Here is a 14,290-nt window from a genome sequence, read left to right as displayed (position 1 = left end):
AGACCTTTGGGAGCCAGATTGGAGAAGGGAGCTGATGGCGTCACTTTTTGTATGTCATCTTTGACTTACTGCTCCTGTTTGGAGCGAAGCATCTCGCTTCCTCCCCCATTCCTTGAGCTGGTGTGTCTGATTCTGGACCCTCTCTGGTTCAGTCCAACCAGAATTAAATCTCCTATTTTCTTCTGAGGTTAGAGATGAATATTGCCTGATTGTTTGGGGACAGAGAGGAGACCTGAGGGGTCTAACTTCTGGCTCAGACTTCCAACCAATTCTCCTGTTTTCATTCCCATGCCTCACTCTTGTGTGCAGTGGTTCCTGGACCTTTAATCACTGGCCTCTTGGGGGTTTTGCAGTGCTAACTGGCCAGCTTTTTGGCTTTTCCCTCTGTAGCCTCAGACTTCAGCTTTCTTTCCCCTGCTGAGTCAGTTACTGCCTGTCTTCCTGCTATCCATCTTCCAAAATTCTGTTGGCATCTCTCATCTTCCTTTTCCTCCCCCTTTCCCTTTGTCCATTTATACATTTATTATTCCCTCAGAGTCAGTCCTAAGAGGCTGCAGGAGGATGCAAAGAATTATGTCCATTTGCCATGGTTAAACGGAAGCTCAGGCCTTTGTGCAAAGGAAGTGGGAAATGGCTTTGACTTCCACAGTTCCACACCAGACCCTACCCTACCCCTGTCCCTTCACCTGCCACCCAGGACTATGGCCCTTGTTCTTTCCCAGTAGCAACCACTCTCATTAACGTGCATCCTTCCTGTTCTTGTGGATCCATTAAAAATGTGTGGTCTGTTTGTTTATATAGGTGTATTTTTATTTCTTTCAACTACTGTTTAATAGTGTATCATACCAATATACCTAATGGTATTTATCCAGTCCCCTATTATGGATATTTAGTTTTTTTACTATTACAAATACACTGCAATAATCTCCTTTTACTTTTGTAGTCTCCATGTGCAAATGCGTGAGAGTTTTTCCAGAGGACTATTTCCTTAATGTTTTAATGGGTAAAATGGATGTGGTTTGGAGGCTTTCTTTGAGGCTTGATGAAAACATTCCATTAATTAAAAAAAAAAAAGATTTTATTTAAGTATTTATTTATTTGAGAGAGCATGAGTAGGGGTGGGGCAAAGAACAGAGGGGAAGGGAGAGAGAGGGGGAAGGAATCTCAAGCAGACTCTGTGCTGAGCGTGGAGCCCAATGTGAGGCTCCATCCCACAACCTTGAGATCATGATCTGAGCTGAAACCAGGGGTTGAATGCTTAACTGCCTGAGCCACCCCTGTGCCCCTGCAACCATCATTTTTGACCACAATTTGGTTTATCCTATAAAGTCGAAGATGTGCCTCCCCTCACAATCAGTAATTCTACTCTTAGGTATATATCCTAGAGAAATTCTTGCCTGTACAAGGAAGTTCATAATCCCATTGTTTGTAATATCAAAACATAATAAGCAACAATGTAAGCAACATAATGTCCATCAGACAAAAGAGTGGTAAATAAATTGTGGTATATCTATAGAATGAATAATAGCAATGAAAAGGACTGTTGTGTGTATCAATATGTAGGAGGCCAGGAACATAGAATTGGATGAACAGCAAGTCTCAGAAGAGTACCTACAGTATGCTATTGACACAAAGCTAATTCAAAAGCATGTAAAATTTAAAAATACATTATCTAGGGGCGCCTGGGTGGCACAGCGGTTAAGCGTCTGCCTTCGGCTCAGGGCGTGATCCCGGCGTTATGGGATCGAGCCCCACATCAGGCTCCTCTGCTATGAGCCTGCTTCTTCCTCTCCCACTCCCCCTGCTTGTGTTCCCTCTCTCGCTGGCTGTCTCTATCTCTGTCGAATAAATAAATAAAATATTAAAAAAAAATAAAAATAAAAATACATTATCTAAGGATATATACATATATAGTTGAACCATTAGGAAAAATAAAACTCAAACACAAAACTCAGAAAACTGGTTACCTGGGGAGAAAGGAGGACAGAATCAAAAGGGGCAACCAGGGGGATTGATGGGATTGGTAATATTGTGTTTATTAAGGTGGGTTTTTATTGTTCTTTATCCTTTATATATATATTTTTTAAGTTACGTTTTTTGGGTTTTATTTTTTTATTTAAATTTAAGTAATTAACATTTAGTGTATTATTAGTTTCAAAGGTAGAGTTCACTGATTCATCAGTCTTCTAGAACACCCAGTGCTCGTTACATCACAGGCCCTCCTTAATGTTCATCACCCAGTTCTCCCATCACCCTCCCTCCCCTCCAGCAATCGTCAGTTCGTTTCCTAGGTCGTTAATATCTTTTTACATTTTATTTTATACCTGTGATGAGAAAAGTAGAATTACAAAACTTCCAGATCTTTTCAAAAATTTTACTGAGACCTTTCTCTACAGTCCATAATCTCTTATTAACGATTCTGAAATTTAAAATGTATTTTTTAAAGATTTATTTCTTTGAGCGAGAGAGCACTCGTGCACACTGGGGAGGAGCTGGAGAGGGAGAGAGAAAGAAGCAGACTCCCAGCTGAGCACAGAGCCCAGCTCGGGGCTCCATCCCATGACCCTGAGATCATGGTCTGAGCTGAAACCAAAAGTCAAAGGCCCAACTGACTGAGCTGCCCAGGCGCCCCTAAAATCTAAAATACTTTGAGAACTGAAATTTTTTTTTTCCTAACTCATTTGGCAGTAAAACCTGTCCTGTCTAAACTCATTTGGTGGCAAAACTCTGATCCAGCCTGACCAGGCTATTTATTTTAGTTGGTTTATGCATGCATATTATTTCAAAAAACATCAATGTGTGTTTTATGTATGATACATTAAAACCCTACTCCACTGTATTATCACCCCCAAATTCAAGAAATCCTGAATTCTAAAGCACATCTAGATCCAAGGGTTTCAGGGGAGGGGTCATAGACCTGTGGTCACATCACCATCGACTAGAAACTTTGCAGTGGTGGGTGGCAAATCATAGATGAGAATTTGTTTTATTTCTGGTTGATGGAAGCTTCTTTTTTATCTTTAAGAAGAACTCAATTTTTTTCTCTTTAAACTGTATTCCAGGAGTGTGTTCATTTTAAAAATAACAGCTCTTTTCTTTCTTTGACAGCTATAATATTGAATCTGCTTTGATAATGCAAGTGGAGTTCAAATTCAATAGAACTTTTTTTTTTTTACATTAAGTATTTTTAAAAATGATGTCTTTTCTCAGGCATACACAGGGGTTGCTTTGCTAGTTTTAATTCCTCTCTAGGATTCATATAACAAAATTAAAACATCGCTAATGGACCGTTTTGGTTCGATTATCTAAAGTGGAAGTTTACCTTTGGATCTATAAACTTTCTGTACACATTAATAGTTCTTACGTTGTTTTTACAGATTCTGGTTAAATTTTTCATGTTTGCAGAGCTGTCAGTTAAATTCAGTAAGATGTTTTTAATCCAGCTTTATTGGGATATAACTCCCAGAAAGTGTACAGGTCAGTGGCTGTTAGTGGATTCATAAGGTCATGCAGCCATCACCATTGTCTGACCCCAGAATGTTTTTGTCACTCCCAAAAGAAACCCCATATCCTGTAGTGGTCGCTTCTGTTCCTCTTTTATCCTGTTCTCTATTTGCCTAATTACCAGAGCTTTCTAAAAAAAGCAGGTCCTCCCTTTTTTTTACTTTTTTTTCAAGAGCGTTTTGGCTCTTGTGGCCCTTTGCAGAGTCAAGTTGTATTAAAAAAAATTATGTTTCATTGAAATTTTATTGAATTTACAAACCATTTTGGGAAGAATTGACATCTTTACAATGTTGAGTTTTCTTAATACAGAAGATGGTGTGGCTCTCTCTTTAAGTTTTCAACCTTTCTCTATAAGGTTTTATTTTCTTTATAAGATGATTGTATTTCTTTTGTGAAATTTGTCCCTGAGTATCTTATATCTTATAGTCTTCTTATAAATTACATTTTCTAATTGGTGATGTTATTGCTGAGTTTTTAATGTGCTCTTGAATCTCACAACCTCACTGAATTTCTTCTAGGTTTGAATCTCTTGGCTCTTCAATGTAGATAATTATACTGTCTGGAAATTTGAACACTCTTTCTCTTCTCATCTCTTTTTTAAAAAGAGGTATTGTTAGGAATTCTAGTATACTGTTGAGTGGTCGGCATGCTCTTAGTTTTTAATAATTTATATTCGGCAGCTCTCAGATCAGCCTTCCCTAAAAAGTCATACTCATTTCTTGCTCAGGAAGTGCTTTTCAGCTCTACAAAGAAAGAAGAGGCATACCTGAGATTTGTTATCTGTTTTTCCAGTTCAGAACCTAATCTTGGGCAGTTGAAATTTCATCAGTTGAAATTTTAGTGTTCTATTTTATTCATGTTTGGGGCTTGTTATATTCACAGTGCCTTTTATTATTATTATTTAAGTATTATTATTTAAGTATTATTATTATTTTTTTTTAAGTATCTGACTTGGGGGGTGCCAGGGTGGCTCAGTTAAGCATCTGCCTTCTGCCTTAGGCTCAGGTCATGATCTTGGGGGCCTGGTATTGAGCCCCGTGTGGGACTCCCTGCTCGGTGGGGAGCCTGCTTCTCCCTCTCCTTCTGCTTGCTGCTCCCCCTGCTTTTGCTGTCTCTCTCCCTCTCTCTCTGTCAAATAAGTAAATAAAATCTTTAAAAAAATGTTCTTTTGGGGCACCCGGGTGGCTCAGTCGTTAGGCATCTGCCTTAGGCTCAGGTCATGATTCCGGGGCTGTGGGATCGAGCCCCTCATCCGGCTCCCTGCTCGGCAAGAAGCCCACTTCTCCCTCGCCCACTTCCCCTGCTTGTGTTCCCTCTCTCACTGTCTCTCTGTCAAATAAGTGAATGAAATCTTTAAAAAAAAATGCTCTTTTAAAAATAATAAAAAATCTGACTTGGGATGCCTCGCTGGCTCAGTAGAGTGTGTGGCCCTTGATCTCGGGATTGTACATTTGAGCCCCATGTTGGGTGTAGAGATTACTTAAAAATAAAATCTTAAAAACAATATCTGACTTAGGGGAAAATATTTAGGTTTATTTATTTAGTAGTAGTAGTATTTTTCATCATTAGCTTCTTTTCCAGTTGCCTTGCCAAACTAATATGCTTTGTGTATTTTAAGAACACTTACTTGTGTTAGGAGGTGAATATGGGTAAAAAGTATAGACAGTATTCTTTGTGCTGCTTTTACTCTTCCAGCTTTTCTGTAAATTAGTTCCAGAGAAAGTGTTTAACATGTATTTGTTTGTAAAAGTAACATATGCCCATGATCAATATTTAAAAGGTCCCAGAACAAAGAACTCCTGCAACTATATTAAAAAGACAAATGACTCCATTTAAAGATGCGCAAAAGACTTGGACACTTCAAAAGGGAAGATAAGAGAATGGCCAGTAAGCATATAAAAAAGTGCTCAATATCTTTAGTCATCAGAAAAATGAAAAACCCCCTGTGAGGTACCACTGCACCTGCTAGCATGGCTAAAGTAAGACTGACCACACCATATGAGGAGGATTTGGAGCGTCTGGAACTCTCCATACAGTGCTGTTAGGAGTGGAAGTCTTTGGAAACGTCTGGAAGTTGTTTTCTTGTTTGTTTTAATTAAGCATTCATTCATCCCATATTCAGCAGTTCTGTTCCTAAATATTTACACACGAGAGATGAAAACCTGTCCAGAAAAAGGTGTGTGCAAGAATGTTCATAGTAGCTTTGTGTTCATAATAGCCAAAATCTGGAAATAATGCAGATGTCCTTCAACAGGAGAGTAGGTAAACACATGGTTGTCTATAGGAATACTACTCTGTAATAACGGATAGTGAACGACTGATGCCTGCAGCAACGCGAATGAGTTTCATCAACATTAGACTGACACATAAGAATATATACTGTGTGATTCCATTTCCATAATGCCGTGAATAGGCAAAGTAATTTTTCGTGATAGAAATAAGAACAATTGTCTCAGTGGGGTGGGAGGGCAGTGTAGAGTCGGGGTTGACTAGGAAGGGGCACAGGAACTTTTAGGGATGTTGGACATATTCTGTATCTTGATAAGCATTTGTCAAACTGATGAGATAGTATACTTAAGATCTGTGCGTTTTACTCTGTGTAAGTTATACCTCATTTTAAAGAGTAAGGAAAGGGACACAAGGGATATACATTGATCCAAGAGCATTCCCCTTTATATAAGTGCGATGTAATTATCACACTCAGGAAATTTAACATTATTGCATCCCTTCTATATCTACTATGCAGTCACATTTAAATACCCCAGTATTGTCTTTCATAACATTTAAAATTGGGTTTCAGCAAAGGAGCGCTCCTTAACCTGTTAATTTTTTAAGTTTCTTTTTTTTTTTTTTTTAAGATATTATTTATTTATTCAACAGAGATAGAGACAGCCAGCGAGAGAGGGAACACAAGCAGGGGGAGTGGGAGAGGAAGAAGCAGGCTCATAGTGGAGGAGCCTGATGTGGGGCTCGATCCCAGAACGCCGGGATCACGCCCTGAGCCGAAGGCAGACGCTTAACTGCTGTGCCACCCAGGCGCCCCAGAATTTAAAGTTTCTTGATAGAAAATATCCTTGCAAAAAAATTTAAAGTCTTGAGTCTGAGAGCATATTATCTGATGCCTGTAATTCTCAGCTCATTTCATTTTTTTCAGATGTCTGTAGTTAATGTTTGGAAATTTATGATATCGGATGTTTGGAGTTTAAATGGAAAGATTAAGGACCTTTAAAAAGGCAGAATTAGAATTGCAAATCTTGCTTTCATTTTCTTAAATGTTTTGTTCTGTTTTTTACTGAAAATACATGGCTTTGGAAATTTGGGGTAGTAGTTTGAATTGCAAACAAGTGGGCAGTATTTCTGTTTGTTTAATAATGAGATTTGTAATCAACACTAGGTTCCCCTAGACTCTGGGACCTAGAGGAAGGAAACTCACTTTTGGTGACTTAGCTGTCAAAGAAACATTTAGCATTATAATTTTTTTTTTAAAGATTTTATTGATTTATTTGACAGAGAAAGACAGCCAGCGAGAGAGGGAACACAAGCAGGGGGAGTGGGAGAGGAAGAAGCAGGCTCCTAGTGGAGAAGCCTGATGTGGGACTCGATCCCAGAACGCTGGGATCACGCCCTGAGCCGAAGGCAGACGCTTAACGACTGTGCCACCCAGGCGCCCCTAGCATTATAATTTTTTTAATGTTATTTTTTTATCACAAAAAATACACGTTAATTATAGAAAATACTCCAAATCAAAAAGAAAGTCCTCACAACTCTGCCACCTAGGGGTGCGATGGCTATAACACGTGAGGAGTGTCTCGCTTGCCTTTTGTCTGTGCACACAGGCTCACATGTTTTTTCTTTTTAAATAGATGATGTAATCATAATGTGTGAATTTAACTGCTTAATTCACTTGGTGCGTCATCAGCCTTTCTTATTAAATATTCTACAGTTTTATTTCAAATGACTGTCCACAGTAGTGTTCCTTGCCAGAAATTCTGGAATTATCTTTTGTTTTAAAACTTTTTTATTGTAAAAATGTAAGAGTAAAATACATGCAACATAAATGTTCAGTTTAATGAATGTCATAAAGTAAACACCCTCATACCTGCCACTGCAGTCAAGACTTGGAGCGTGGCTGGCAGCCAGCAGCCCCAGTACAGTTTCCCACCGACGGCTCCCTTCTTCCCCTTAAAGGTGGCTACTGTTCTGACTGTTCCGAAGTTCTGTTCTTGCTTTTCTCTATTGTTTCTCAGCTGTGTTTGTATCCCCAACAGTGTAGTTTAGTTTTGCCTGTTTTTGAACTTCTTACAAATGGGGTCATTACAGTATGCATTCTTTTGTGCCTGGCTTCTTGCGTTCAGCATTTGGTTTTTCAGAGGCGTTGGTATTGCTGAAGTTCATTCGGACTGTGTGCTGCCGTGTTTTGATTCTACTGCTGGTGGTCACTTCAGTTGTGTATAGTGCAGGTTTTACAGATGTCGCTGCCATGAGCACTGGATGTGCTTCGTGGTGTGTGTGTGTGTCTGTGTGTGTGTGTGTGTGTGTGTCGTGTGTGTGCGCGCGCGTGCGCATCTGTTTATTTCTCTAGGGAATCCAAATGTAGGGCGGACATTGCTGGGTTGTAGGATGTTTTACCTTCAGCTGTGCCAGATAATGCCAAACTGTTCTCGATTGGCTAGATCCATTTTCAGTGTACCTGTTTCTCATCCCCATTAACGCTACTTGGTATTGTTTCGTTTTAGCCATTCTTATGGATGTGGTGACATCTCCTTGTGTCTTAATTTGCATTATAATGTATTTTCCTTATTGTTAGGTTAAATAGGTTTATGTGTGAAGGTCCGGCCCTTTGGATATCCTGTTTGGTGCAGTGCTTAATTCATGGTCTTTTGCCTATTTTTTTCCTGGGTTTCCTTTTTCTTACTGATTTATGTATTTAGATACAAGATCTTTATTGGTTATATGAGTTGCAGATACCTTCTCCAGCTCTGTAGGTAGCTTGCCATTTTTACTCCGTTCATGGCGTCCTGTACAGAAGAGAGGATCTTAATTTTAATGTAGTTCCATTGATCGACTTTCTCCTTTTAGGGATTAATGCTTTTCATGTCCTGTGTAAGTCTTAGAAATGGAAGTGTGGGGTTAAGAGGTTTCTAGATGTTAACTTAGAGTGTGCCTCTGCCACTGTCAGTGCATGAACCTTTTGATACCATCTTCACTGTCACCGACAGTGTAGGCGTGATTCCCCCACCCTCTCGCCGGAACTGGAGTTCTTTGTCTGTTCATTAATGAGTATTGTATCTTAGTTTGCTCCTGAGACTCAAAGAATGAGTTTGTTGCATCATTCTGTGCACACGGCAGCCACTAAGCATAATTCCAAGGTTAATACTAAAAATGCTCTTTAGCTTTTAATTCTGAGGAACATTTACAGCTGGTAGGAAGAGAGCTAAAGATCTCAAAAGCCGTCTTCTTTTTATTAATTTAAGTTAGCAGAATTTGGGCTTAAATTAATGACAGTAAGTTGATGAAGACAATATAGTGGATCATGGGACGCATGAAATTGATGAGTTAGAATTGTGTAGATTTCCTTTATAAATTCCTGGTGTAAGAGGTAGAATCATGACTTTACTCTTTTTCACACACTTTATTAAAGAAGACATCCTTACCCTGACTTAGCTCTACTTCTCCTCTCCTCGCCCCCCAGTATTCATTCATTCGGAGTCCTTTCTAATTGTGAGGTTGGAGGTGGCCCCTTGGTTTTCCTTGGGAATGGGTGGCGTTGAACTCAGACTGACACAGAGCCTGTTGGAAAGAGCCTCGCTAGGAGATGAAATCGAGCAGCGCTCTCGCCTGCTTTCCTCCATCTTCCAGTTAAGTCGCTGGCACTTTCCTGAGCCTTGTCACCGTCTCAGTCCTCCTCCTGCCTCCAGCCTTTCTGTTACTGCCAGGGTGGAATCCCTATAACTCCCATCATGCCCCTCTCCGTGCCCTTCAGAGACTTGCAAACAGTCCCTCAGCAGTGTCTCACCATCTGCCTGGCGGCTTGCTCTTGACCCTCATGCACCTAGTCCCCCTTCTGAAATCTGCAGTTCCCTTGCATTTGGAATGTTCTTCCACATTTGCTCATCCCATTATCTAGAACTCCCTCCTGTCTGCTACTGCCAAGTCATTCCCCTGCTAGCTAACTTCTTTTACCTCCTTGCAGGCCCTAGTTGCATGCCGTCTTTCCTCCAGCTCACTGAGTTAGCTGCCCCCTCTTCCGGACTGCCACAGCTCTCTCTCTGCCCCTGTTGCTGTGCGTTGTATCGTGATGCATTGGATTTTCTTTCTTACTCAGTTGAGCTCCTTGAGGGCAGGGCCCCAATTCCCCCCTCTTCTGCTCCCCGCCCCCAGGAACTAGCATGGTGAAGCTTATAGGAGGCGCCCCATAAACATTGAGTGGACTGAATGCAAAATCATATCTAACTTTCGTGACGTACATATGAAAAGAACTTGTAGAGAAAGAGGTCAGTTAGAAAGGGATAGGAATTTATCAGTATTCTAAATCTCTCTTCTCCTAAAGCAGTGCGCATTTAGGAGTGACTGCTGTGCCTGTAGGATCTGTGGGGTTTTGCTCACCTGAGTTGTGCCTTGCTGTCACAGAAGGATGCCCTGCAGTGGTCTCGCAGTCCGGCTGCAGTGGAAGGAGAGGAGCCAGAGGACACAGCCGACGTGGAGAGCTGTGGGTCTAACGAAGCCAGCACTGTGAGCGGTGAAAACGATGGTAAGTACCCGTCCCGGGATGGGCTGAGAGCCACAGGCAGCTGCTGGAGACTAATCTTTATTTCCCTCTCTGCCAGTTTCTCTTGATGAGACATCTTCGAATGCGTCCTGTTCTGCAGAATCTCAGAGTCGGCCTCTTTCCAATCCCAGGGACAGCTACAGGACTTCCTCACAGGTAGGGAGGAGAGTTGGTGGCTAGGCTGGGGGTAGGTGAGGCCAGGCACGAGATAGGATTCTGCCTCTGCAGCAAACTATGAGCATATCAGGAGAGTGGAGCAAATCAGTGTGGTCTCCGCCTGTTAGTACAGATACAAGTGAGCATGGATCTGAGAGCAGAGTGGTTGGTTTTTCCTCATTACCACAGATGGGTAGTTTCGCTCCTGCTTCGACAAACACGGCAACATCTGGAACGTGGATAGCACAGTGCAGAGTGGGGAGCATGTGAGCTTGGGAGTCAGCACTCAGAATGATGGCCCTGCTGCTCGCTAGCTTTGGGACCTTGGGCAATTCCTTATCTGTGAAACGGGGTGACAGTACATTCCATTCTGCTTGGGGTTGTGTTTGACACAGGGGCCCACACCTGGCTTAGTAACATGAGTCCGTGCTCTCACCGTTACCCACCTGAGCTGGTTGAATGTGAACTCTGTTGTACCAAACGGTGGGTGGAGACATGGTGGAGAGGAACCACTCTGGTGGCCCTGCAGGTGACTCAGGCTCCTTTTGTAATCCCTCGGGCATCTAGGCAAACAAGCAAAAGAAAAAGACTGGGGTGATGCTGCCACGAGTTGTCCTGACTCCTCTGAAGGTAAACGGGGCCCACGTGGAATCGGCGTCAGGTACGTGTAAACTTGCGATGTGATGCTCCTTCCTCAGATCTTGGGGCCTGCCCCCTCTGGCAGCAGTGTCTGACCTAGGTGGCGTGGTGCCCGTCGAGCCAGGAGGCCCTCTGGCGGGCGGCACGCCGTGGTGGTGAGGCCTGAGCTAGGTTGGCCTCGCAGGGCGGCGTGAGGGTCCGTGAAGAGTGTGCAGGTGCTTGGTAAAGGCGCAGTGCTGAGCAAACTAAGACGGCGGTTTGGCGTTCTTACGGATCCTGTAACGCCAGACCATGTGGTGGTGATCTCTGACAGCCCAAGGTTGGGCCATGGAAGCACCCACTATTGCTGGCAGTGTCTCAGGGAGAGCTGGGAGAAGTAAGCTTGTCTGAGAGCCCTGGGCGCGGCGGGTGATGCTTTTGACCAGTGGAATGCTGTGCCTTCAGGGTTCTCGGGCCGCCACGCCGATGGCGAGAGTGGCAGCCCGTCCAGCAGCAGCAGCGGCTCTCTGGCCCTGGGCAGCGCTGCTACTCGTGGCCAGGCCGAGGTCGCCCGGGACCCTGCCCCGCTCCTGAGAGGCTTCCGGAAGCCGGCCACAGGTGAGTGGCTCGGCACTCATTTCTCTGCCTGTAAGGGGGGCCCCTGCAGGCCTAGTGAGAAGAGGACAATCTTCTGTTCCACTTCCTTTACCAGTTTATTTTGACTTCTTGGGTGGCCCTCTATTCTTTTGTTTGTTTCTTACCTTGTATTTTGGTTATTTCACATATAGATCTTCTCTGCTAGACTGTGAGGGGACTTGTGGGCAGAGATGGTGCCACATTGTTCCTTGTATGTCCCTGTAAGGGCGTGGCCCATGCCTGCTTTGGTACGGCTTAGTAAGTGGGTGAGTGAAAATTGCTTCTGAGCTGCTCAGTGAAGAATTCCAGCATCCGTTTTCTTTCTATGGTAGCATCCTGTCATGTTTGTTCTTCACATCCAAAGTTTCGTTCAGGCACCCTTTTTTCTAGCCTAGTCATAACATTGAGTGGAAGGAAGTCTGTTGAGTTTGAGGTTGCAGACAAGTTCATTAGCATGCTCCTCCCACCCCTCAGTAGGGCTATTTGCAAGGCCAGTATGCTGTTTGCTAGGCCAGGATTCATTTCTCAAAGCCCACATGCTGGTCATTTGTAGATGGGCTACATGAAACCATTAAGAAGACTGGCTTTGGCTTCTGAAAATTAGAATGAACTATTGCCCAAGTGAGAACTGGGTTTGCTGTCTTGCTGCTTTTCCAACTCATCAGCAGTGCTTAATCTTAAGGTCTCATAGGTCTCTATTCTAAGTGATTTTTTCAAATAAAAGTAACATTTGCTGAGGTTTCTGTGAGAGATATCTGTTGATATCTCAGTGGCTTTAAACAGCCTTCTGCCTTTCTGTGTGGAGGTCATAGCTCTCCACCCTGCTCAGGGAAGGCTTCTGCAGAGTTTCCTGTAGAATGCTGACGAGATTCGCTTTTAGACAGCCACATCGTTTCTCCAGTTGGCTTTGTGGAGCCTGTTCTCCAGCTTTGGAGGGAGGCTCACATCACAGCCTGCCCCCTGCCTGCTTTTCTTGGGGAAGAGTGTCCTCTTTAGCCTGTGTCACAGCCCGGTACAGAGTCTTCTCTGAGAGGATGCAGGCCCAAGTGTTCTCTTGGGTTTGATGGCAACAACCGTAACCTCCTGGACAGAATTAATCGTGATGCGTAGGTCTGGGTGGACTGGATGTGTGCGCAGATTAAGTTCTGGGTAGTTCGGGTGCGGCCACTAAAATTTTTCCCTCAGTTGGCATTTGCTCTTTTGCTTTGAAAAGCTGAATATCTATACCTTGCTTCTTGCTGCTTCAAAATCACAGGTCAGATGAAGCGCAACAGAGGGGAAGAGATAGATTTTGAGACGCCTGGGTCCATTCTTGTCAACACCAACCTCCGGGCCCTGATAAACTCTCGGACCTTCCATGCCCTGCCAGCCCACTTCCAGCAGCAGCTCCTCTTCCTCCTGCCTGAAGTGGACAGACAGGTGCAGATGGGGAGCTGCCTCTTCGCCTCTCTCTGGGTGGGCTTCTGTTCGCTTTCCGAGTTTCTTTATTGTGCTTTTCGCCTTGATCCTTCTAGGTGGGGACAGATGGCCTACTGCGTCTCAGCAGCAGCGCACTGAATAATGAGTTTTTCACTCACGCAGCTCAGAGCTGGCGGGAACGCCTGGCTGATGGTGAGTGGATGTTCTGAGACGGCTTGAGAGGTACCTCCCGTGTGTGGTGTCACTTGTCCTTGGTATTTAAAACCCAGACATTCATTTTGCACCAGTTCTCTTTCCCTTTTTTTCCCAAAGGGTCTTTAGTGTAAGGCAGGCTTTCCTCACAGTACTGCCGAGTGTGGGGGCTGTTAGTGTGCTCTGTAGCTTTCGAGAAGGTACAGAGTGTTTGGGCTTCTGCTGTTCTGAGTGTATGTGTCCACCTGCATCACCACCTCATCATTAGCGCTCTAAACTCCTGGTCTTTCCAGCAATCCTGGTGTCGTCTAGATGGGCGGGGGGGACTGTGCCGTGGCATTGACTTACGTGTTGGGTTCTACCAGGTGCTCTGTCTTTTTAGACACTGCCACTTGGAGTGACCGTCGGCTTCTCTTAATTTAATTTTATGGGGAAGCTACGTGGGGAGTGTGCTGGGAGTCCCTAAGACTCTCTCTAGGTTTGATGATTCACTAGGAGGACTCACAGGACTCCTGCCGTTGTACTCAGGCCTCACAGGACTCTTCCTGTAGTTGTACTCATGGCTGTGATTTATCCCAGTGAAGGAATACGGAGCAAAATCAGCAAAGGGAAAAGACGCTTGGGGCGAGGTCCAGGGAAACCAGGCGCAAGCTTCCAGCGTCCTCTCCCAGAGGAGTCACACAGGATGTGCTCAGTTTTCCCAGCAATGAGTTGTGACAGCACGTGTGAAATGTAATCTGCTGGGGAAGCTCGTTAGAGACTTGGTACCCAGGTTTTGTGTTTTTTTTTTTTTTTTTTTTTTTTTTTAACTCAGAGCTGATTGTGTGGGAAGCCTCTGCCTGGCACATAACCAGATTCCAGATTCCCCGAAGGAAAGCAGGTGCTCGCCATAAACCATCTTGTTTGCATAAACAGTTTAGGCACAGTAAGCCATTCATGTCAGTTAGGGGGGTGGGAACCCTCCTGAAATCCAAGCTCCCAGATGTCAGCCAAGGG

The 14,290-nt window shown here is 43.7% G+C and overlaps 1 protein-coding gene across 5 annotated transcripts in view; it reads left to right on the top strand.

The window, feature by feature from the left end:
* ASXL1 (ASXL transcriptional regulator 1) overlaps positions 1-14,290 on the top strand; it is a 76,012-nt gene that overhangs the window by 54,914 nt on the left and 6,808 nt on the right. The window contains exons 4-10 of one of the 5 annotated variants that reach the window (XM_045806987.2): positions 10,135-10,255; positions 10,332-10,429; positions 10,997-11,090; positions 11,513-11,665; positions 12,939-13,102; positions 13,198-13,294; positions 14,109-14,174. In XM_045806987.2, the coding sequence (XP_045662943.2) occupies positions 10,135-10,255; positions 10,332-10,429; positions 10,997-11,090; positions 11,513-11,665; positions 12,939-13,102; positions 13,198-13,294; positions 14,109-14,174 (793 nt within the window). The remainder of the gene's footprint in view (positions 1-10,134; positions 10,256-10,331; positions 10,430-10,996; positions 11,091-11,512; positions 11,666-12,938; positions 13,103-13,197; positions 13,295-14,108; positions 14,175-14,290) is intronic. The other 4 variants (XM_087853670.1, XM_045807007.2, XM_087853671.1 and 1 more) reach the window with 4 other exon arrangements.

Source organism: Ursus americanus, chromosome 22 (assembly GCF_024610735.1).
Source record: "Ursus americanus isolate L20-20 chromosome 22, mUrsAme1.1.p, whole genome shotgun sequence".
Lineage (NCBI taxonomy): Eukaryota > Metazoa > Chordata > Mammalia > Carnivora > Ursidae > Ursus > Ursus americanus.
The sequence above is the reverse complement of the archived record's forward strand: the minus strand, read 5'-3'. Positions and strand labels throughout refer to the sequence as shown.